This window comes from Anas platyrhynchos, chromosome 3 (assembly GCF_047663525.1).
Source record: "Anas platyrhynchos isolate ZD024472 breed Pekin duck chromosome 3, IASCAAS_PekinDuck_T2T, whole genome shotgun sequence".
In the NCBI taxonomy this organism is placed as follows: domain Eukaryota; kingdom Metazoa; phylum Chordata; class Aves; order Anseriformes; family Anatidae; genus Anas; species Anas platyrhynchos.
In genome coordinates this window covers 38,937,142-38,961,662 of record NC_092589.1, presented here as the reverse complement: position 1 = coordinate 38,961,662, position 24,521 = coordinate 38,937,142, and the positions used below count along the sequence as shown (strand labels likewise).

At 42.5% G+C, this 24,521-nt stretch overlaps 1 protein-coding gene across 2 annotated transcripts in view; it reads left to right on the top strand.

Annotated features, from left to right (window-relative positions):
- The window catches only part of TTC7A (tetratricopeptide repeat domain 7A), a 165,165-nt gene that overhangs the window by 6,986 nt on the left and 133,658 nt on the right, over positions 1–24,521 (top strand). For both annotated transcript variants that reach the window (XM_027454067.3, XM_072035724.1), the window contains 5 exons: positions 11,607–11,737; positions 13,426–13,547; positions 20,265–20,343; positions 23,650–23,810; positions 24,251–24,314. In XM_027454067.3, the coding sequence (XP_027309868.2) occupies positions 11,607–11,737; positions 13,426–13,547; positions 20,265–20,343; positions 23,650–23,810; positions 24,251–24,314 (557 nt within the window). The remainder of the gene's footprint in view (positions 1–11,606; positions 11,738–13,425; positions 13,548–20,264; positions 20,344–23,649; positions 23,811–24,250; positions 24,315–24,521) is intronic.

Genomic DNA, 24,521 nt, shown 5'->3' with positions numbered 1-24,521 from the left:
GCGGGCCCGGCTCTGTCAGGGCTGGCAGCGCCTTCAGCTCGTCAGGGCGTGTGGTGCCGGAGCTGCTACAGGATGAGTCAGCCCCACGGAGGGGAGCTCCCCGCATCCAGCAGAGCCCCGGTCAAATCATCAGCAGCACAGGCCTGCACAGGGCTTCTAGCTGCTTTCACGGGGAGTGGGGCTTTGGTAGTCCCACTGCCCCTGTCTGACAGGGCTGGAGCATGTGGCCTCGTACGGTGCTGCCTCTGCTCCGCTGACTGCAAGGGGGCTGTGGAGTAACAGGTTGTGGGTGTCCAAAGATGGGTGAGATGAATCCCTGGTAAACTTGTTTCTGAAGGTTAGGGTTTTTTCGAAGCTTTAGAAAAGAGATCTGTTCTATCAAAAGGCTGCAGTGAAAGCTTAGCCTTTTTAGATCTCAGGAAAAACCATGTTGAAGAGGCCATTAGCTGATATTGTGACTGTGAGAAGCCTTGATCATAGTTTGCATTTTGTTTTAACAAGTCTAACCACAAGTCACATGTGCAAGGCAGCTAAGCTTTTTTTTTTTTTTTTTTTTTTTTACTTAGTGGCTTGAAGCATCCTTTATGTTGTTCTTTAGCCCACTTTAGTAATTTGAAGATGTTTAAGAGCTGTAAATGTGGTACTTCTGAAGACCTGTAAGGTCACCATGCTAACTCTGCTGCTTTGTGAAGTGAACTTCAAGCCAAGCACCATTCAAAGAGCTGTGATATTTCTGAAAGCAGAACTGTCAATCCAACATGTGAGGATTTTTCCTGAGCTTCACAATGCTGAGCCACCAAGTGTGTACATCTAGGGTTCTGGTTCAGCTCACTGTTTTTTTGGGGTTTTCTATTTATTCACTTTGAGGAGAAACTGCTGGTCTCACATCTTTCTGTTTCTCTTAGGGTTGTATCTTTTAAAACCTCTGTGAGGAGCTCAGTATTGCTTAGAAGGACACTGTTCTGCTTTATCCCCATCTATCTTGGATTTGTAATACTGGAAGTGATGTCTTGGAGGTTATAATAGTGTTGTGGATGGAAAATGATGGTATTGCACAATAATAAACAGGAAAAACGAATCCATCTTTCTGTACATTATTTCCTAAAAAATCTCTTGCTCAGCTGATTTAAACACTTGACTGATTTAAAATCATAATTAGAATCAATTTATGCTTCAACTTTTTGAAAATCATCTGCATTAAACTTCCTTGGTCCTTGTGCATTGTAATTTATTTCTTAAGGTATTTTTGTTGGTTTGCAGAACTATTAAAAACATTCAGTAAATTGCATTCAGTAGACATAAGCCTGGCAATTAAATTGTTTTTTTCCTAGCTAATCATAAGATACTTTGTCCATTTGTGCGTACACTTCAGTGAAGTCTCTAATTTTGACATTTGCTTGTGTGTCATTCATCATTTTCTAATACCGTTTTCTACAGGATGACTGATCTCCTAGGTGAGATTTGTATTCAGCTGCATTTTTTGTTAATTAGCATAAATAGAGTTAAAATTGTTTTATTGCAAAGCGAGTTCTGATAAATCCACTTTTTTGCTCTGTTTAAAAAAAAAAAAACATTTTCAGTTAAATAAATTTTACTTGGTACAGGCAATGTTTGAGCTCAATACTTCTAACACTCAACACAAGCATTAGGTTTCTTGTGTGTGTTTTGTTTCTTTATTTGTAGTTTAAAGGTGGCAGACTTTTCCCATTTGTTTTTGTGCAATCCAAGCCTTGTTGATTCTTCAGCTTCTAAAGCTCATCACTTAACTAAACCGATGGAGTGAACTGAAGGAAAAAGGATTTTGTTTCCTTCCTGCTTTACTCCATGGAAAAGCCTTTATTTTAAAGACTGATTTCAGCACTTCACTGGACTCTGATTTCAGATCCTCTTTTCTAAGTGAATTTACATTTTTAATTTCTTTGTTAGAAGCATGTTTAATCCAGGTCATGACTTAAAAGCATGTTTCAGGCCATCTGTATGCTTTTTGAGCCTGCTTTTAGGGGACATACAGTTTTGCAAGGTGCATTTTTCCTTTCCTAGACTCACGTTTAGAATATCCTGGCTGCTGGATGCGGAGAAAAAAAAAATCAAACACAAACAACACCAAAACCTTATGGTTATGCATATTCTTGTTCCTGGGGATCTTTTCATAGACTGATCTTAAGTGCTCTTGAAGTCCTCTAAGAAAAGCTTTGCTGTAGATCCCCACATGCTCCCTTTTTACTATGTAAGGAAATGCCTTGTCTTGTCAAGTGAGACAGATGTAGGAAGGGGATTATTGGAAGGCTGATGACATTTTTCCATGTTCAAATAAATAATTCTTTATGTCCTTTCTGGGCACTAATAGAGGAAAGTAAAAATCATGCTGTAATTGCACATGTCAAGATAAAGATAATCCATTTCTGTATTATTGCTCAGTAGCCTCATGACTGTGAGGAAGGCTTCCAGTCCTGCCAGTGGCAAAAAGAGGGAACGCAGCTCTTCCTCTCTCCTTCCAGCACTGCCCCACACATGAGCGTGCATCCTGCCTGCATTGCTGCTTCTGGCTGACATGGGGACAGCTTGCTGGGATGCACCATGCAGCAGAAATGGGTGGTAGGCTGTAAGGGGCAGGGAGAATCCTGAGAGCTGGAATTCCCTCACTACCTCTCCCCCATTAGTGCAATATTGATGTAGAAACCATTGATGGCAACCTTGCAAATGACAGTGTTGGCTGATGCATTTGAATTCCTGGTAGTGCTCAGAGTCAGGACTCTCCTGAAGATACCAGCGCTGGTCCTTGCTCATAGTCTTTAGGAAAGCTTGTTGAAGAGCCAAAGTTTTACTGGGCACGAAGTTAAGAAGAGAGAAGCACAGATTGGGTTTAGAGTTGGGGAAAAACTAACTCAAAATTTCCTTTTGCTTTTTTAGTACAGGCATACTATGCTTAGTAATGGGCCTTGTGAGGATGACAGGTGGCAGCACGCAGCTCTGTTAACCTGTATGTTGCTTTTGAGATGGAATAGGGGCATGCAGTAGGCTGCTCCTATTCCTTAACTGCTTGCTCTTCTATTGGCAGCTGCTACTGAGGTTGCTTTGGTCAGTATTTGCAGCTGCTGCAACGAAGTAGGATTGCCATGGAGGAAAAATAATTTGTTTGCTTTCTCATCCATTTTAAAAAGGGGGAAAAAAGGGGTGAGGGGCAGACAGGACACATTCCTCTATGGTGGAGTCATCCGATGACTAAAAATGGGTGGTACTCATCTCTGGGCATTAGGATCTGTGGGGAGATGGGCTCTTTGTCACAGAGCTTAAATAATGTAGTGAGTTTTTGTGCCTGACCACTGGGAAAATTGCCTCCCAGCCACAAGAACCTATGGTACACTCTGGCATTGAAAACCGCCTCCCTGCAAGTAAGACGCTTTGTTGGCAGAACTTGTTTTCACTTTTGCTTGACAAAAACTGCAGCTTTTAAATGCTAATTCACATCAGAGGGAGAGAGACTTTGTTCTACACCTTGTATATCTTCAAAGCGCTGCTGTTTGCAATCACGCCAGCCAGCCAGGAAGCATGCTGTTTGCTTGTGCTGCCACCGGAGTAGCTGTCTGATGGGCAAAAGCTCCTGTTTGTAGATGCTGCTGTCTTAATAAAAGGGCTGAGTACTGCTACATCCTATTTGGGTGATGAGGGGGGAGTTGAACTGCTCTTAGCCTGTCAGAGCAATGGTGTTGAAGCTGCTGTGTGCTGGGGAGTTGTGTGCCCCTGCTTCCCAGCTCTGCTGTGAGCGGTGTGCCTGGCCCAGCCCTGCCCTTCTGGCTGTGTGTAGGCTGCCTGTGGTGGCCAGGGAAGCTGGTTTCACAGCCGTGCCCTGTCAGCTCTTCTCTGCTGTCAGACAGGCTAGCTGAGGTCTTTTTCTGCGCTTTGGCAGTAGTTTTGTACAATCTGCTGTGCACACATGCAGCATGGTTTTAGGCTTCTGAGGAGGGAGATACCTATAGGCAACCAGATGTGGATAACTCCACTTCGGAAAGAAGAAAAAGATAAACACCCTCCTGGGTTTCATTAATGTGACTTGCTGTCTGTGGTTTCTACGGTTTTATCACGTTACTCTTCCACTCCCTTCTTCCCACACAAGCATGTGATGAGCTTGTGCTGGCTGCACGTGTGTGCACAAACCCCCCCTCCCTGCTGCGCTGTGACTTAGCTCCCTAAAGCTGGGGGGCAGCAGCATCAGGAGGTGCAGGAATAGCTGCAGTGTGTTTTCCCGAGGAGTGCAAGTGTGCTCCGAGGTGGCCGAGCCACAGGTAGTTGTCAGCTGGCTCTGATGCCATTCTGCTGTGCTGTGTAGCAGGCAGTGTGTGCACACACTGGGTGTTACTGACACTCGCTGTGGGAGTCAGTGAGCGGTCACAGCAGCTGAGGCTGATGCTTTACGTCCCACCATGAAGTGTTGTGGTCACTGGCAAGCTCTTCTCTGCAGCTGTGCACCGCTCCGTGCAGTGTGCTGTGTGGCAGCGGCTCTGGGAGGGCTTCCATCTGCTTACCCTCCTATTTTCTCTGACCTGCTCCCAAAGCACTCATGAAAGTGGGCTAGTCTAGTTCAGTGGCTGCTCCCTGTGACCAGGGAAAAAATGTAATTCTCATGGCATGCCGTGGGAGTATGTGGATGGTGTTGACCAACTCCTTTGAGGCTGTGAGAGAATGCTGCTCTCACCTCTTTGCTGTGTCTCAGAGCATCACCCCAACAGAAACACCTCCTTCACTGCCATCAGATGTATCACGGAATGGAGGTGGCCTCTGGTACCAGGAGAACTTGTGTGTTACCACAGTGGTCTGTGAAGTGGGATGTGCATGTCATGGATGACATGCCATGCACAAAATGATCTGTTGGGGTATAGGAGGAAAATACTAGACTTTTTTATTGACTTCTATCTCCTAAAAAAAAAAAAAAAGGCAGAGCTGACACTTCTAATAAGAGCTCTTCATTAGCCACATTAGACAATCCCTGCTTTTACCTTGTAATCAGATCTAATCAGTGATGTTTGAAGTCCAGCAATACTCAGTTCAATACCTCAAACATTTCACTGAAATTCATGATAAATTTGTAGAAGCATCTTTTGAGCTTTCTTCCTCAATAGCAAAAGATGAAATCACATACCATTGGGGAAGCATTTGTTCTTCCCACAGTGGTAAACAGCTAAAATAATACATGGAAGACAATATGGTGACAAACTAAAATGTGTTCCTTTGTCAGCACATAGTGTTGGGAGACACATAGACGACACTGAAGATGTGAAGAAACAAGTATTAGAACAAACAACGTGATGTGGGAAACTTGCTATGCAGTTTGGTGAAAGTACAGATGTTTCCAACATGGCACAGCTTAATGTACTTGCTAGTTTCTGGTTCAGTAGTGAAATATACTAAAAACTAAATTACTTGATAATATTTTTTTTAAATGTTCAAGTTTAATCACTAATGTAGTAGCTGCTTTGGTAATAAAATAAAAATGAATTCTAGTCTTAAGTTGCAGAAGTAGTGTCACATGAAATTCATTCATCACTGTTTGTAAGTAAGCTGTTGCTGCAAAGAAGTGAGGCCAAGAAATGCACAGAGTAATACAGGACTGTATATCAGTGTGGCTTATTTCCTTTAAACAGTAGAATCTCTGAATCTCTCTAACACTTAAAGAAGTGGTGGGGACTGACCTTGAACATCTTTTGTGCCACACAGAGGCTCACTGGTGGTCTCACAGGCAAAGTGCTTAAGAGTCATTGAAGTTAAAGATGATTTATACACTTGTTTTTGCAAAGATAAATGTTAGAAATTTGCAGATCTTTTCTGTTATGATAAGCATCTGTCAGTTTTATGCTACCTTGCAGGTATTTTTAAAATGGAAACAACACGTTTTGTCTGTCCCTTCAAGCTAAAGATGATGTTTTAACAACTGAAGAAGTAATGGCATCTGGTTCTAGAACAGATGTTTGGAAATGTTTCCAAGTCAGTGTGATTTTTTTTTTTTGTGTGTGCAGAAAATGTCACCTACAACTCTTATGTTTGTTACCTGTTTACAGTTACCTGTTTACTGTTACAGACCTGTAGTCTGTCCAAATATGTTTCATTGGGTTTGGAACCCATTTCTTAATAATTCTGTTTGTAAGAACAACTGGCTGACACCAAGGAAGATGTAAATATACTAGAGAATTACAAAAATAAATACAAATTGAGTAGGTGCAGCTAATGACGCACTTCTCTTTGGATCTACATATCTTTGTTAGCTTTGACAGCCATTAAAACCAGGTATTAAAGTAAATTTACCTTACAACCAGACCTTCCAGTCTATGTATCTGCATTAAATCAAGAATTAAAAAAAAAAAAATCAAGCATATTGTTCTTCCTAAAAATTAATATTTCTCTAGTGAGAACAAAGTTTTATGCAGTTCATGAAACTGAGCAGTGTTAACTTTTATTTTTCATTCTTCTGGTTTGTATTTTTGTGTTTTATAATGTACTATGTACAGCAGCGTGTATATAATTAAAAATATGTATGTTGGGGCTGTGTGCTAGATAAAATTCTTGCTATTAGGAGAGTGTGAGCAAAAGGGCTGGAGACTGCCTTGTTGTAGGCTGAAGTCCGGGTTCAAAGATCTGCCGTGAAGAGCCACCAGCTGCTGGGCAGCGCCATTTGGTATATCAGCAGTCAGCACCCTTGGGTTCAGGTGGTTGATTGGTACTATGCAGCGAGGTGTGCACAGCCTACATGGAACTGATCCAGGGGCAGGTGACTGAGGTGGCATCTCAGATGTGTTTGCCACCTTCTGGCTTCACAGGTAATACAGTCAAGAAGTTTTTTCCTCATTTTAACAGTCAGCTAGAGCTTGGCCACCTTGGAGAACACTTGTAACCCAGTTGCTGAGGAGAGAAGCATCAAGACCCATGATGTGAATTATTGAAGCTGCTGTGAACTGTAGTAGAAATAACACACACCACTGGGTCTTGCCCTAGGTCAAGCCAATCCAGACTGCAGCAGGCTGAGTGCCTTGTGATGTGCTTGCCCACCACCTTACCTCAAGATAAATTATTTGTGGTCCTGCTGTAACACCTTTGCATGTCCTCAGCTTGATGGCACGCTGGCTTCTGGCTAGGGTAGCCTGTCTGCAACGCATACAAGCGCAGGTCCTTGCCTTGCAGGCTGGGACCGGTGCTGTCAGCAGGGCTGTAACTTCCACCCTAAGCTCTTTTTAGCTTTGAGTTCCCATAGCTGTGTTTGACGCAGGTGTAACAACAGGTAGGCTTCGTGCTCTGTGCACCGTGGTCTTTCTTTAATTCCTTCATTAAATTGCCCCTGCTCCTGGGCTCCAGGGCTTTAGCAGCCACAGGCTAGCGCTTGGCAAAAGGGGTTTAAAGTAGTGTGCTGCTGCTGACCCTGAGTTCTTCCACCAGTAAACACGCTGTTTCCCAACTGTGTTAACTCATCCAAATGCATGGAGGTCTGCGTTAAAAGGAAAATAAGAACCCGTGAGTGGATTGGTATGTCCTTCCTACTGAGCTGGAGCACTGCTGCTATTTGGGGAACTAGTTCATGAATTGGAAGAAAAGAAGCAAGCTGCTTTAGCCTTCTCTTCTCACTAGCAGTTGTGCAGTCGCCATCTGTGCACTGAGGCTTTCAAAACCAGACTGGATAAAACCCTGATGAGCCTGAGCTGACCCTGCTTTGAGCAAGAAGTTGGACTACAGCCCTCCCAAGACCCCTTCCAACTTGAATTTTCCTGTGATCTCTGTCTCTGAGAATCGAAGCTCTCAAGTCCACTTGCACATGTATTTTTCCAGTTCTGGTAATAATGTTTCAGAGCATTGCAGCCACATGATATGCTTTCTTCCCTTGGCAAGGACTGGGTGAGATGAAAGTGGAAATAAGCCTTCACAGAATGTCCCCTTTCAGGTTTCCGTGAAAAGCAGTGCACTTCAACTCTAGGAAGAAATTTGTTCAGTCCGTGACACCTCACAAGCCTTATGGTGTGTGTTTTACTGACATAAATGCAAATTAGCTGTAGAAGGGAAAAGAAGAAGCAAAGATTAGAGAGATCAAGAGCCAGAGATTAATTTTTAGGGAAACTAGAAGTGGATGGGAGCCTTTTCTTTATTCAGGAAGGAAAAAATGTGTTTCTATACATGGAAAGCTACTGCCTCTGAAGTGGGTGGGAAGAGTTTTTTCTTTTATAAAAGATGATTTGGAAACAAGTCTCTCTTTAAATATTCAGCCTGAGGCATACCCAATTTGAAAGCTGTATCTTCCATATATAAGCATGTGTGTGTGTTTAAACTGGGGCCCTTGATTTGTATGAGAAAAATCTTAGCATAGGTAAGGCATGAGTTGTTACTGTCTTAACATAACTGTTTTTACAAAATACCTTCATCTGTTTACCTTAACCAGCTACCAAGAAAGCATATAACTTTATACTTTACTTGGAAGTTAATTCTGAGTAAGAGCCACGCTTTCTTGCTAAATCCCATGTGGCGGTACCATGCGCTCTGTGATTTTTCTGAAGCTTTTTGGGAACTGAGTTGAATTAAAAATGTATGTTATGCTGCAAAGGTCTTTCTGCGCTGATAGCTGAGGAGCGGAGCAGAGTTGGTGGGATTTATGGCCTCAGGACTGGAGGGTTTGTCAGTAGTGCTGTCCACACGCAGCTGCAACTTGAGGAAACCTGCGGTTGTTGGGGCTTTGCACTGTGGGAACTGAACCAGTGGCTGCAGGAATAAGGAGTTCTTATTCTTCTGTTCTTTGTTTTGTCTGCTGGATTTGCAGTCTGCTTGCTCTGATTTTTCTTCTCGTGTTTCTGTGGTAGGGACGAGCAGCCTTGTTCAGGTTCCGTAGAGGATCTTGCATGCTGGTGGCATCAGGTCAGCACAGACAGTATGAGCAGAAAGCACTATGACTAATTTCGCATCATGTGGGTCAGTTTTCCCTCTTGCCCTTTACAAGTGGAAAAATGTTTGCAATGTAGCATACTATCTCCTTTTAATGCATCATATATTGCTCTCTATTTACTGTGGCAAGGAATTTTATTACCCTGTCTCTGATCGACCCCACCTCTGTTTTTCTGCCTGCATGGATGGCATGTTTGTTGTCAGCACTCGGTGCTGGCAGAGGCTGCTTGTTTTCCTCCCCCACATCAGAGCTTAGAGATAGTAGCTCCTTGCAGTGGGCTGTAGCATGCATGTAAATGGCTTTTATCAGCCTGTTCTCTCTGTGTGACATCTCCCACGATAACCGCCCCCATGCAGGCTGTGCTAGGATGGCTCTTGCAGCCTGATTAGATGCTGCATGAATGTCAGTGGGTTGTACTGGGCTTCTTTCAGGGTCCTTATCCCTAATTTGTGCTTCGTGGGACGGTGCCTCTGAAATGCAACTCCTTTTTTTTTTTTTCTAATTTGTTTTCTGTTAAGGGGAATGGCTGGGTATTCAGAGGTAGATAAAACTGAGATGCATCTGAGAAGAATAAGTTGATGTAATGTTTTCTCTGCTGAATGTTTTCTCTTTTTGTATAGAGAGTTAATTTCCTCTTTTCCCCTTCATTACATAGCGACAGGGTAAGGAAATAGGAGTTTGAAATACGGGGAGGGGGAACCCCATGATGTAAAGCCGTAGACTTCAGAAATGGATTGGAAGACAAAATCTGTGGGATGCTGCTTCTCCAACACAAGATGGATGTCCGTAGAAAAGAGACACCACAGAATGGGTGCTAGTGAAGAACAGCAAAATAATTATTGTCCCCCAAATGCTGTCAGTTTGAAGTAGATTTAAAAAGTAGATTTAGCTTAGATATAAGGAAGGAATTTTTTACTGTGAGGGTGATGAGGCACTGTAACAGGTGGTGAATGAGAGAAGCTGTGGATGTCCAACCCCTGGAGGTGTTTAAGACTAGGCTGGATGGGGCTTTGGGCAGCCTGGGCTGGTGGGAGGTGTCTCTGCCCATGGTAGGGGGTTGAAATTAGGTGATCTTTAAGGACTCTTCCAACCCTAACCGTTCTGTGATTTTGTAAATCTACTTCCCCTGCTCTGCTCTGGTCAGGATTTTCAAAAGTGCAAGGTACAGATGAGTGTTTCCACTAGATGGGTTCTTCTGGAGTGGGCTGTGCACCCCTGAATTGGGAGAGGGCAGTGGGGAACCACCTCCTGAACTTATATCTGTGGGGTATCTTCTCTTCTGCACCCACTGAACTGACTGCTCACGTCTGGCTCAATTGCAAAGCATGAGATAAGGAAACTCATAGTGCAGTTACCAAGGGGACAAAACAGAAACTGAATGTGGGAAGTAAACAACGCTGAGGCTGCCTAGGAACCTCAGGCTCCACAGCTCGAGTGCTCCTACCACAGCGTTCACCGCGGGGTAGTCCCCATGGCCTCCTCACAGCGGTTTGCCACAAGACTCCCAAAACGAGCTGTGCTGAGGTGCTCAGGGCTGTGTGAGACAAGGAGAGTGTGTGGTTCCTGGTGTACGTGTTGTAGCTCCGCGTGTGGGGCAGAGGCCTTTGCTGCATGCTGCAGTGGTCCAAATTGCTTCTCTGGAGAGCCTGGAAGGCAGCTCGTCTTTCATACCTCCATGGATTTGTGTCAGGAAGGCCAGGAGTTTGTATTACAAGATTTTTATTATTATTAGGGAGTGTTATACATAAAACTTATTGGGAAACGTGTATGGAACAGTTTACGACCTGCGTGGGCTACTGGGCATCCCTGCAGTTGCTTTGATGTAGAAGGCCTGAGCTGCCAAACAGTGATGTGTTGTGGAGATGCGCTGTGGCATAAGTATATGAGAATCTATGTAGATCAAAGTAAAAAGTGTGCAGATAAGCAGCCTCTCCAAGTAGACCTAGATATATAGAGGATATAGTAGTAGGATGCTAGACAAAGATCAAATAATAAAGAGTTCTGCTGTAGGGGCATTAGCTGTGGGTCTCCAATTAACATGATGTATATTTATGAGAGGGGTTGGTTGGTGACACAAGGAACAGTTTGAGTAGTACAAAAAACAATTACTTTTTTCTTTGGAAAGGAGGGTGATCGTGTAGTTGAAGAGTCTCTTATGTCTTGTCAAGAGCTTGCTGTGTGTCCGTGTGCAATCTGCATGTGCTTAGACTTTCCACAAGAGGCTTCAGATTTTCCAACTCCGTTTTATCTTTTTCCAAGTTTGTTCCTCAAAACTGCTGCCATTGAAGGCTTCACTTGGAATAGTGGACACTTAGAAACCCTCAAATCCAGTGCCAGGGTGTTTCTGAAATAGCACTTGTGTTGAAGCACCCAAAATCTATAGCCATTTTTGGAAATACAGGCCATAATTTCTCTGTTTGCTTGTCCCTGCCAGGGGGACTGTATGTCCTTTCTTCATAAAATCTTTGAAAGGCACCGTAGAAGCATGCAGTGGTACCATAGCTTAGAGCAGCATGACAAAAAATGCCTTGCATGTGTAGGAATTTTATTTTCTTGGTGTCTTTTCCTAAAAGTCCCTAAAACTAGGGAGAAGCCTACCTATGGAAAAGCCTTCCTATCAGCTGGTAAACAAAAGTATAGCATGGCTCTGCTGCTGTTGGGGGCTGCAGTTCAGGAAGGTGCTGCTATTTTGCAGGTCTGTCGCTGGAGCGCTCGACCAACTCAATCGCCTCACGCGCTCGCCTGTGTGAGAGGGAGGAGGAGGTCATGGCTTGTTTCGAGACTGCGTGTGTCGTTGCCCAAGTGTACTTGCAGGAGCTTGAAAAGGTAAGAAGTGTGCTCAGGGTGTTACCTGGTGACCTGGGTGGGACATAGAGGGATTTTGACAGCAGAACTGGTGGCGGAAAGGTCAAGTGATAGACGAGGAACATGAGAACAAGCCTGAAAGAATGAAGTGCCTTAGCATTTCTGTGGGCTGAGTTTTTCAGTATAAGCAGTTGCAAAACAGCTGTTTATCTGGTCTCTGCCAGTTTCTTCTGAGCATGACGTGTGGAAACCAGTTTTGCCTGCGGTAAAGCTTTGAATACTTCAGATATGCTTGAGTCTTTATCTCAAGTTTAGCTCTTACTAAGGAGGGATGACAGGCTTTGCATAGCAAGCACCACCATGAAGGAACCCGAGATGTTTTACGTATCTGCAATGTAAGTGATACACAGCACTGGATATCGAGATCCCTCATGAGCTCAAAGTAACCTTTTGGGTCGACGATAGCAGTTTAATTGCTCGTGCTTCGCCTTTTCCAGGTGAAACTGGAGGAACCTGGATCAGTATCAATTAACTGCTTAGTCAGTGGTTGGCTAGGATGCTGGGTACTGTGAGCTCTGCACTGAGCTGTAATCCATGCCACTGATTTACTGGGCACATGCTTAGAGATCTCTGTATCTGCTGCTTTGCCTGCTTGCATTTAGCAGGGGCACACCGTAAGTTTTCACACCCTGTCCTCTGCCACGCATTATGCTTGACACGAGCATCACTGAGGCAATGAATGTTGCCTATTGTTCTGTAACTTAACTGCCTTTTACCCTCTGACCTGATATTTCTGCTCTTCTCAGTGGCAACGGTGTGTTTGTTCCAGATTTTATTTTAAATTGCATTAAAACAAGAAAAATAAGCTTGGGACGCACACAAAAATCCATGAGGAAAGCCAGATAACAATTTATTTGGTCTGTTTTTTGTAAGGAAAAAGCTACTTGTCTTTATATTTAAAATTAAGTACTGCCCTCTCCTTGCAGAAGGACCAGTTCCTGCCAGTACTGGGCACTGTAAATGTTTTTACTGACAATTTGTGTATGCCAAGAAGAAAAAGAGTTTGAATATCAATTCATTCATCTTCTGGACTCAGAGGGATGCAGGATTCATATACTCAAAGTCCATAGGTCCTTTTCATTCCTGTTTTGGAGCGTCTACATAGTGCAGCTTACAGCAATGAAAGCTGTTTGTTAGCCCTACTGGAAGAGACAGTTTCTAAGGAAGCCAAAGCAAGAGGGGTTTGGTAAGGCTAGAAGAGCAAAGACTAAAATTCTTCCATTGATACTCCTTAGAGTTTACTAACTCTTACAAATATTTACATTATATTAAGCTGGATATACTCACTTAAACATTGTGTTTATATTTCTGTGCAAGCTGCTGGATCTGTGTGGTTGGAGTAATATTTCTGAAGCCCTCGATATTAATGTGTAGCTTTCCACTTTATTAAAAGTGTAAAGTAGTAAGGGGTGGTGCTTCAAAACTCACATTGCACACGGGATGTTTCATGGAAGTCACTGTATAGTTCATTTTAAAGTTGACTTCGGAAGGTTTTTTGAATAGCTGATGAAAGTAAGATTTCAAGTCCTCTGAGGAGGAATCTGAAGGTTGAAGACAGTAACATTTTGTTACTGGCAATATCTCTGGCTCATGAGGAAATGGCTCGTTCAAAGAGTTGTCTGTAATCCCACTGGTTTCTTTCCTTGCAGACCTTAAACAGCACACATTCAAGGAGTATAAAGGGCAGCAACATGACGTACTCTGAGTTTGAACTGTCCTACTTCCTGGAAGCAGCTCTACAGAGTGCCTACGTGACTCATTTAAAGAAGGGGTAGGTGGATGCAGATGTTAATAAAAATAGATAGTACTGCATGTTTTGTCTCAGAACAGATGAAAGCTTCTTTCTTCATATGTTCTGTTGTGACTTTTTTTTTCTGCTGCTGGCTCGCTTCAGGTTTTCTTTGTGGTCTCCCTTCCCCACACCCTATCCTAATTCTCAGTTTTCCGGACCCACAAGTAGGGTGGAGTAGAACAGTTTTGTTGTCTTGACTCAGCTTTGCTCCCTGTGGAGATGAGGGGAGTCTGACCATAGAGAGTGAGTGGAATTTAAACACTGCTGAGTTTTTTTTAGATGCTCAGCCACAAGACCTGGTTTAGAGCTCAGTCAAGTCTTAAGGGTTGTTTCTTTTTATTTTTTTAAGGTCTTAATGTCCTGATCAAAACCCCAATTCTGTGTGGTTTTACCAGAGACAGTGCCCACCCTCCAAAGCTGTAGAAGAGGGCATGGTGACCCCTAAAATAGGCAGTATCTTCAAACTCCATTTACTTGATGGGAGGATTGCCATGTGGGGACAATCTGTTCACCACTTGTAAACAACACTTGTAAGAGTTCTTCCTTCCCTGCTCCTGTGTTTGTAGCATATTATCACATTTGTTTTTAAGGAATCACATACTGAATTTCTCACTGCTCTGTGTAGTATCACTGGTCAAACTTCTTTAAACTTCCTTAAGCAAACCACCTTTTCAAAGTATTTCATCTTGGTTGTGTTTTTTTGTTTTTTTTTTTTACCTTCACTCCTAAAGAAATTTTATCTCCTTTTCTTCACTCTGAAGGAAGAGTGGAATGGAGAAGGAAGAGGAAAATAAAAAATATGTGAAGAAGGAAGAGAAAGAAAACTAGGGAGGGAAATAGCAAAAAAAAAAAAAAAAAAAAAAAAAAAAAAAAAAAAAAAAAAAACAAAACAAAAAAACAGCTTCGATTCTTCTGTAGAAAAAAAAAAAGATACCTCTCCTCTCTGTTTGAGGAAGGACAGTTTCTGTTCAGGTTTTTCTTACATTTTTTCCCCCAGTAACTATTTAAATGCAGCTGTGATATGAATATCCTATACTATGAGTATCCTTGGTGTTCTACATTGTTTCATGTGAAGTCAGGGTTAAAAACCTGCATGTACAGTGAAGTTGTACTTGCAAGCATGTCCATGGTAGGTGCCTTCAGGTAAGTCTTGTTTAACCCAAAGGCTTTATTCACAAGCCCAGATGTCATGGAATGACCCGTGTAGTCAACTGAGTATGAGTCTATGTGTAAAGAAGTACGAGGTTATAAGTATAAGGCATAGTCTTAGCATCATCTCAGTAATCTGGGAGAGGTACGTGGTTTTCCCATGTGAGGTGGTGGTTGTCCAGCTGTAGCACAAAGAGTAGGCTTTATTAGTCCTTTACTGGTTTGGTGGCGAACAAAAGCTCAGGTCTTGCCAGTAAGCTCATTAACTATGTAATAAAATAAAATCTCATTTAGAACATATGGCACTGATGTCCTCTAGGCACCTTTTGAATAACGAACTCACTCGTGTTCCTTTTATTCAGCAGCATTTTAAATTCAGTATTCATCAGTTCAGTATATCCAGTGGGTTGTTTCAGCTGTTACTGGGAGCCCTACTTGCTCCCTTCCCACGTTATTTTAATGATAGCCTTTAAAAAAAAAAAAACTTCTAGAAAACAATTTGGAAACAAAATATGTGTGTGAATCAAGAACTGCTTTGATTATAAGCTGAATTGCTGCACGAGCAGCGAAATGTTCTCTGTGGCTGTCTCCTGATGGAAGAACAGCCTTGGAGCTGGTTTGGCTGTGGCAGGAACAAAGCTCCATTTGCTTTGCACTTCGTCAGTGCAAATCAGAGGCAAGATCCAGTGAAATTAAAGGGCCAATGGGAAAATAAGACAAACAGGAATCCCCAGATTGTTTCTGTACCTTCTGCTTGTGTTAGTGTGCATTTTCTGCCACGAGAGGGCATAAGCAGCATTGGGATGTATTAAGGAAGGGGGGTTGGGTGAGGGGAGAAGGTTTTTCCTGTATGTAATGAATCTCTCCACCCAATATCCAGAGGCTCAAAGAAATGTTGTTGGTTTCAGCTTGTCCAAGTAGGAAATAGGCCTTTGATCTCCCAGGCTGATGGGGGATAGGTCCTAGGAAAGGAGGTCCTTTCCCAGTGGCCCTTGTGTAGAGAATGAATAGCAAATGCTTTATTTCCTTTAGGAGGGCTGACGTCTCCTCGGCCAGGTGAGCTGAGAGATGGGAGAGGTGTTGTCCTGCTTGTGTTTGTTCCTGCTGCCAACATCCTGGAGTATGATCAGGGATGCCCTTCCCTCTTGTAGTGTGTGGTGCTGAAAAGAAGGCACCTCCCTCGCTCATGCGCACCCCTACAAAGCAAAGGTGCGTGCTGTAAGGACCAGCAAGTTCTGCAGCTGTGCCAGCCTCGATGCTGTTAAGAGATATTTACTTAAACAACACTGCGTTGCTGAAAGCACACTTCTGCAGTTTGCCCTTCTGCATCCCGAGGAAGCTTTCTTCTGTTTGTTCGGCGTTGATGCTGTGGATACAGAAGATAGGCAGGCAGACGTTGTACTGTAGTATGCAGCCTGTTGCCTTTCATGTTAGCGTTTGCTTCTGATTTTCTGAGTGACTTCTCTGTGAAGGTTAGGCTCATCCTTGACTGCCTTTAGTTCGTATTGAATCATAGAATCATAGAATATCCTGAGTTGGAAGGGAATGGGTATTATTATTTTATAGTGCTGCAGGGGCTTGGTCTAAATGCTCTTATTTGCTTAGAGCAAATAGGCTTCACCTGTGCAGCATAATGGTTATTTCTATGCTGCTCTTTTAATGACATTTGAAGTTTGTGTGGAGTAGCAAAGGCAAAATAAATAAAAATGTCAGGGCTTTCCAGAGGATGCTGTTGGTTTTGGAAGCTCTAGACGCTTCTGAAGAAAAAGATTTTCTGAAAAAATAAGCATTAAACACTCAGTAAAAATCTGATTTCCTTATGAGCCTTCAAGTCAGGGACCTGAATTACTTCAGAAAACCCTGATGAAATTGCCTATGAGGGCAAGCTTACACAGTTCTTTTCTTCCTTCCTCCTGTCATATTTTTTTAGCGCTCTCAGTTCCCTTTTTGAAATTTTACAGGCTTCTGTTGAAAGGCACTTTGAAAGAGGAACTTCATGTATGTGTTATTTTTACAGTGGAATCTAATCTAGAAAGGTAGGACAGTCTCTGCCAGAATACTAATCTTTTCTGAAGAATTTATATGGGCTTGCTTGCCCTTCATCCCCTCCTCAGTCCTCCCAGTCTAGCACCTAGTAAAGGTAGTTATTAATTTTGAGTCTTCCTGTCTACTGGATGAAACTAGATAAATGCTAAGCTTTTATTGTTGTTTTGGTGGTCTTTTTTTTGGTCATACTTACTAGGGTGCCACTGGGAAAATGTTGTGTTCTTTGTTGTAGTTACTCATCTTGCATCTTTCATAAGAATCCAGGGTTGTTGTCTGTGGGTGCTTTTTATGCCTCTGCATGAACCGCTGTTGAAGGAGAGAGTATGAATTTTTAGAAACCTGTGAGAGATGCAAAAGGAGCTGTGCAGAGGCAACAGTGTTGCTGCTGTTTGTGTGCTTTCCCCCAGAGAGTTGGCTCTGCAAATTGCCATGCGGTCATCTGAAGATGATCTCTTCCACCTGTTAGTGCCTAGGTTTTTACAGTTAATGAGTGGGGATGAGAACACGATCTTCTGATGCTTACTTTTGGGTCCTCTTTGGCTTAGTATCTGTATTTCTTTCCCATCAATTTGCACAGAAAACAGTGTATTTCTTCATGGTCTTATCTTAAAATTTTGTGTAGTAGTAGTCAAACAATATGACATAAATGTGGTGTGACTAATTAGTAGTTTGGTAATTAATTACCCTTTATAAGGGGGGGTACCTGTGGGGGGAAAAAAAAGTATTTTCATGCCAAGCTGGACTGAGCCACTCATGATGTTGTCTGTCACAGTTTGTACTCATGATTTTCTGTTCCTCTATATTAAATTAAATGTAATTGAATCCTAAACCACATTTCATCATGGCTTTTAAAATACTTCTCTTGCTACCTTTGTGGTTAAAACCAAGGCAGTTCATTTAATGACCACGTGCTTTTTTCTTCCTGTTCCTCCTCACTTCTTTCTCTGGCATTTCAGCAGTGCAGCAGGGGCCTATGGGGTCTTTCAGCTTGTGTAATTTCCATGACCTAATGTTCACTTCTGATGCCCTGACTTGAGCCACCAGTACCTTGGATTTCCAGGTAGTCTTCTGTCCCAATCTTGGGGGAGCTCAGAATTGCTTAATTCCTGATCTAGACAAGATCAAACGGATTCACCGTGGATTGCCAAGGGTTTTGTGTTTACATCCTCATCTGCTTATCAACACATGCTTATTTCTGTTCAAAGATCTGCTTTTATTTTTGCTTTCTTCAGGTTCTATTTTCAGAAACCTCATCAACTGCACGTTTAATATATGAAGGGCATCTGTTAATGTGGAACAGTAAGTCCATTGTAATCATGAGTAGCATTCATACGCTCAAAATGAAGTGTGTCTGTGCTCTTTGGCCTTCCAGTGCCTTGGAGCACTGAGTGGAAAGGCAAACTCCTGCAGCGGGGTGTGTTTGCCAGCTGCTGGCAGGTGTACTGTCTCCTGTGACAGCTCAATAATGTTCAATAACGTTCAAAACATACGGGCTGCCAAAGCAAATCCTCGGTCCTGTGGAACTGGTATTGCTGTCAGATGCTTTGCATGTTTCTAACTTAAGAGCTCAGGGCCCGGAGCGAGTGCCCTCTGGGAGAGCCTGAGCACACAAGAGCCTGTCAGGGAGGCGCTGGGTGCTCCTCCTGCCTGCCTTGTGCTGAAGGTGGTCTAGGTGTTTGGCCTGTGGTTCATGTTCAACCCTGACTACTTGCAGAAGGGCAGCAGCTTGCTGTTGATTCTTCTGTTCACCTCAGTGGTTCATAATCCTTCCTTTTCCTCTCCCCGTCCTTCTGGAGCACAGTGGTTCTCCTATGAAGTGTTGACTTGGTTTATGGCCTTGTCTAAAAAGCAGAACTGAAATGGTTCTCCAGTGTCCTGGGAAGAAAATGGTCTTTTTTAGCACATTCTCTAGTTTGTTGTTGTTTTTTTTTTTTTTGGTCTTTAAGTATATGCCAAATGTGGCGTTAACTGGCTTTGCAAATAGCCACGATCTTTCTGTTGCTAGTGAATGGATCCATTGTCACTTGGAGAAAAAAAAATACTGTTATCATAACAAGAAATCAGAATGTGCATTTCTGAAAATGTTGTGGAGTTGTTGTACAGCACAACTCTTCTTCCCAGCCTCTTGGGGAGCCCAAGGAAGTACAGGACGTGCCAGCACTCATTAAGTAACTGAGGGGAGCCACTGGGCAGATGCTCTTTGTTCAGTTGGGGGAATTGCTTGTTTTGGAGTATTTGGCAATAAACAGTCTGTGAATAGTTCTGTTGACTTTGGTGTGACTACTCATGTGTGTAAATACCACCATGTGCCTAATTGCTTTCCTCAGCTTAAGGTCCAGAACTGCATACCTGTGTGTATATTCTTTTCTAAACCCACAAAAGTGCACCAGGTGTCTTGGCCATGTAAGTGAAGTGCTTGCTGAAGTGTTAAAGTCCAGCTTAGAAAAATTCCCTCAAGAATTTTTTCCTGGGTAAATTATGAGTGCGTCTTTTAACTAGGAGAAAGTGGAAGGGGAAAAAAAAAAAAGCATCGGACTTTCTCCAGAGGAGTGGATCACCAGTGTCTTTTTTATCTTGCTGTACTTGGATGCTTGTCTGTAGGTTACCACCAGTCAGGTAATGATGAGAATTCTCTACTCCAAGTTTAGAGTTTTGAGATGAGTCTTGGTTGGAATAAAGACTGTACATCTGCATCGTGACTTGTAATTCTTTGGGTAGCTTCCACCTTTGATGGAAGTGAGCTAGACTATTCTGGAGTTACTGTGGTGTTAGGGCTTTGTTCTTAACCTGGAAGAGCCTTACAAGCTGCCAGTGTGCTAACTAGTATGTCTAGTGTATAACCACTCCTCTCTCCATCTCTTGTAGTGCTCAGACGCAGGGTTAAGGTACCATTTGGCAACTAGACTGCTTTAATTGCTCATCGTGTACACAGAATGTGATTTATTTCTTTCAGCCTAACCCACTTTCATTGTAGGTTAAGCTGTGCTTGCAGACAGTTCCTGCAACTTTAGGTGCCCAATTGTAAACTGTTTCAACCCCTGTAATTTCATCATGTGTTTGGACCATCAGACCCCAGGCATTTAAGCACCACCTAAAAGGAATCGTCACGTAAAAGCACCCCGTCAGCTCACTATAATTCAAACCAGTGCAGTCTGTGTGTACGAAGAGGAGATGTGGATGCTTTTAAGAAGAAGCATCTGCTTTATAAATATGAACTATGAAAAGCTTCCAAATGTCCCCTCTGTTCCTCAAATGTGAATGTGATCTTCTCCTAGGAAGCCATCTGGAGTAGGCATGCTACAGTCGCTGCCTCTCTCGGTGCCATTGTCCTGTCTGCCTCGGAGTGACTCGTCTCGCTTCTGCACGCTCAGTGGTGGTTTTGTTGGCTTGCTCGAATGCCAAGTCTGTTGCCCAGCTTTGGTGCGCCATGAAAATATTTCCTGTCTAATGTGCTCATTTTCTTTTTTTTTTAATGATTTTTTTTTCCTGCTCTCCCCTTAGCAATATTGTGAAAGGAATGAGGAGTCTGCGAGAAATACTACGGACTGTGGAAACGAAAGCTACTCAGACCTTCAAAATGGTAAGGGGAGTGAGTGGGAGCTGGGAAGGTGGGGGTCATCTGCTGTGATGGATTTCTCTCTGTTCCTTAACCATGGCGTTTGGACAAATTTTTCCTCGGTTGATTGCTTGTTGTTGTGTTTGTTTTTTTAATACTTCTGGGAGCGATGTGTCTAGTGATGCACTTAATTCAGAGAGCTATCCAGTTGAAACCTCTGAGCCTTCAGCTCTGGGCATATGGGATACTTTTATCTATTTTTTTTTCAGTGCATTTTCTAACTCTGGTATAAATGGAGATGTATGGAGCTTGATAGTGCTGTCCCAGGTGATAATGCCTTGCTTTCTTGCTTGCTTTTCAGTGTGTCCATGTGTACCTCTTCACTTTTGCATGTAGCAACATAAAGTACTTCTGGTGCTTGCAACAAACAGGGCTTTTTTTAGGTTCAAGTGCTTCAGTGTTCCTGTAAAACTCTTTTCAATACAGTGTAGCACAGAGTGATTTTTCTTTTGTATTTGCATTCTGCTTCCTGTTCTGAGTGCTTCTGGTAAAGAAATCATGGAGAAACTTATTTGTGTCTCTTTAACTGTGTAGTTTAACTTAGATGGTCCTTCCTTACCTCCACTTGAAGAGATCTTGTCCTGAGGTTACTCAGGATGTGACAAGATCAACAGCAAGGAGAAGAGTAGTCTTGAGAACATGAATGAAAATTCTGCAGCCTGAAAAGTGTTGGCACAGATCTGAACTAAATATGAAACAAGTTTAGCCATCTTTATGTTTTGTGTAATTCCAGAGAAGTTTGAAGAAGAGGTGGACATGGTTTTGCTTAGCATTTTGAAGATGGAGAGTGCTGGGTTCCAATGGATGGACTGATCTGTGTCTCTATTTCATATGCAAATGCAGAAATACAATGAAAGCATGAGCAGAAGGGGCAACCTGGGTAAATTTTTTGCCTAGGTTTCTCACATTTATATGTTTTGGAACTTCTGTTCTTGAAATGAATCTTCTTGTTGTCCAGGGATCACCTATGCCTAGTGGAGAATACACATGCACATGGAATAACGTGCAGGGAATTAGAAGAGGTGACTTAAATAATTGTCACACTCAAACGGTCGTATCCTTTCCCAGATTGAGATCAGGACTCAGGGGATTTTCTTGCTCATCTGTTTTATCGTTCTGCTGAAATGAGTGTAACCATCTGCTGTTCCTGTACCATGGCAGAATGTGGCACTTGAATGCTCCTGTCCCTACGCAGCTGGGGAGAGCTATCCAACACCCCTGGAGGGTTTACTCCTAAGGGGAAACTTGAAGGTGTTCCTCCAGTAGTTTTTCCTGGGACTTCTATTTTACTGGAAGTTGTGTTTTCATTTTCTTTTTTTTTAAAGAGCTGTCAAGAGGGCAAAGGGAGGAACGTGCTTAATTAAACAAGTTTTTCAAGCATGAAAGTGAAACACGCAATTTTCTTCTTCCTAATTTGTGGGATCGCAGTGTTCTCCAAGCATAATGATGCTTTTTTTAGCCAAAGGCAGTAATAACATAAATCACAGTCTTGGCCTGTTCTGGTTTGTTTGGTCTTATTCAAAACAAGAGTGAAGCTAATTTACACAGCTACTGTACTGTATGTTAAAATCGAAGGCATTGCGAGTGTTTGGTTCTTGCTTTTTGAAAGGCTTATCACAAACTGTACTCCTACTTTTGTGTGAAACAGTAAAGATCTTTCTGTTGCTGGCATAATATTCTTCCCTCCCCTCTAATGCTGTAGGAAAAAAAATACAGGAGAGTTGGCTCCTTAGGGTAAAACTGACTAAATAATTACACACCGAGATGGTAAAATGATACTGGCTAATGTCACGGTGCCCTAGGCCATTTTGCTCATGGTTAGTTGCTATAAAAAGCATAGGAAAGCATCGTTAGATACAGAAGGCTTTTTGTAACTTGTCACTAGAAGCACTGGGAAGGTCTTGAGGTTTCCAGGGGGTTGTATGTGACAATATTTCTTTGAGGCATTACCATACATTCAAAGCAGCTTGCCGTTTGCTAGGTGTAGCTATAAAACCTCCCTTTCTGGTGCTGAAGAGGCAGAGAGAGCACACATGCTAGTGTGGCTGCATTTTAGGCTAACTCAGTGACTGTGTGTGTGCTCAGGTAGGTGACAATAAAGAATCTTGTATTAAAAAAGGGTTATTAAAAAACCTTTTAAACCCTATTTACCATTTTTATTATTTTTTTTCTGCATCTGATGACCTGAATTTTCTTTAACCTCAATGTGGTTTGTGTGGTCCTACAGATGTCACACCTTAAGTGTCAGTGGTTCAGTTTATCAATTGTACCTACCCTGGTATTTCAGAGAGTGCCTCTTGGCATCCTCGTACCTTATCATAACGCATGAATCGCACATAAAATCCATATGCAGTAGTCAAAGAAGTTCAAAAATATTTGCAGGCAGTAGGACAGAGGGGCTGAAACTTCATTCTGCCTCTGTGCTGTGCTATGTTTGTTCTGCAGCGTAGAGTAGTGCGCTGCTGAGAATTCCCAGCAGATAGCCTCTGCTTTGATTTCCCTCTGCTTGTTTGCATGTTGCTCTGTTTACAATGCAAAAAGCTAGAGATTTATTATGTGAGTCTAAACAGAGACAAATGCCAAGGATAGCTTTGCAAAATCAACTTAGCTTGTTGTCTTTTGGGCCCAGCTTGCCAGCTATGGATAGGAACTGGAAAGCTTAAGGGCACTCAATAGTCAGAAAGGGCATGTGATGTTGTTGTTTCAACATAAAATTCTAACCCTCTTCTCTCTTTCCTCTATTTATTATAACAACAACAACAAAAAACACAGAAGTAATACAGAGAAGTTGTAAAAAGCTGTGGTTGGAGACACATTAACAGCTACAGGGCTGTGCTTTTAAACCTGAGGCAGAAGTCATCTCTGGGCTGTGACTTGCATCCAAAGTTTTGAGGCTGAGAAAGCAATGGAGTGTCATCATACTCTGAAATAGAAACACTTGTGAGATTGTCTCAAAAGTCCAGGTGGCAATCAGCTGGTTTCATTCACTAATGTGTCCCTTCCTGTCAGGTTGTTTTTTAACTATTGCATTGCAGCAAGACCATGTAAATGCAGAAGGGTGGGCTTTTTGGAGGAGAGAAGCAACAGCCACTGTGGCAGACTTTGTAGCAGCAGCTTTAGCTACTCTGAAAAGAGGTACTGTAATGTATATTTGTATCAGGATGTCTGCTTCCCAAGGTGAGACGTAGGGAGGGATATTTTGTGTGTGTGCATGTGTTTGAGAAGGCTTCACTTGATGCATCTTTCTCCGTACTGTTCACTGATCTCTAGACCGCAGCCAAGCAGCTAGCCCAAGTACTTCTCCACTCCTTAAGCGAAGACTGTTACTGGAGCCCTTTATCTGATCCTCTTCCTGAGTTGATGAACAAGGAAGATCAGTCTTACGTTAGCAATCTTCTTTGTCGGAAGCCCGAGCTATACACAGAAGAGAAGTAAGCGTTCTTTTTTTATTTTGGGTTATTGACAGAAGGAAGGAGAGTGTTTGAATGCTCTTCAGTACTGCTAATTATGTCACTGATTGATGTGCTAGTTTTGTGTGTTCTTGGTTTTGACTTCTCATCAAAAGGCCTGCTGGGAAGAATAAAGCATTAAACCTTGAGTGTTTTGATGTTTTTTCCCCCCAGGAAGGAAGAAAATCCAACCAAATAGCTGTCTTTGCTATGAAATAGAAATAATCTATTTATAGTTCAGAATAGCTCATCGAGGATATGTTTCAGAGCTTTTAATTGTGTGAACCTGAAAAAGCAGGTATTACCTAGCGAATGAATTATGTATGAAATGTTTCAAGTTACTGCTCTTCTTGTGAAATGAGAAAGAGAGGCGGATAGGATAATTCTTGACCTTCCTCAGAAAATTGTGTTCTGTCTTTCAGCGTTTACTGCCCTCGGGACAACGTAGAAGAAGCTCTTCTTCTCCTCTTAATCAGTGAATCCATGGTAAGCCAAAAATGAGTTTGTAATATTAACAGCAAAAAAGGAATATTTCCACGTCGAGTCCTCTGGTTGGTTTTGTTTACAGAATCTTCCCTACATAAGCAAAGATTCTTCTCATGAACAGGAAATGCTATTTCTTTCTCTTGGTGACACCACTTTTATTTGATGGAACTTCAGTGAAGGATTTGGGGAATTGTTAAAAGGAAATAA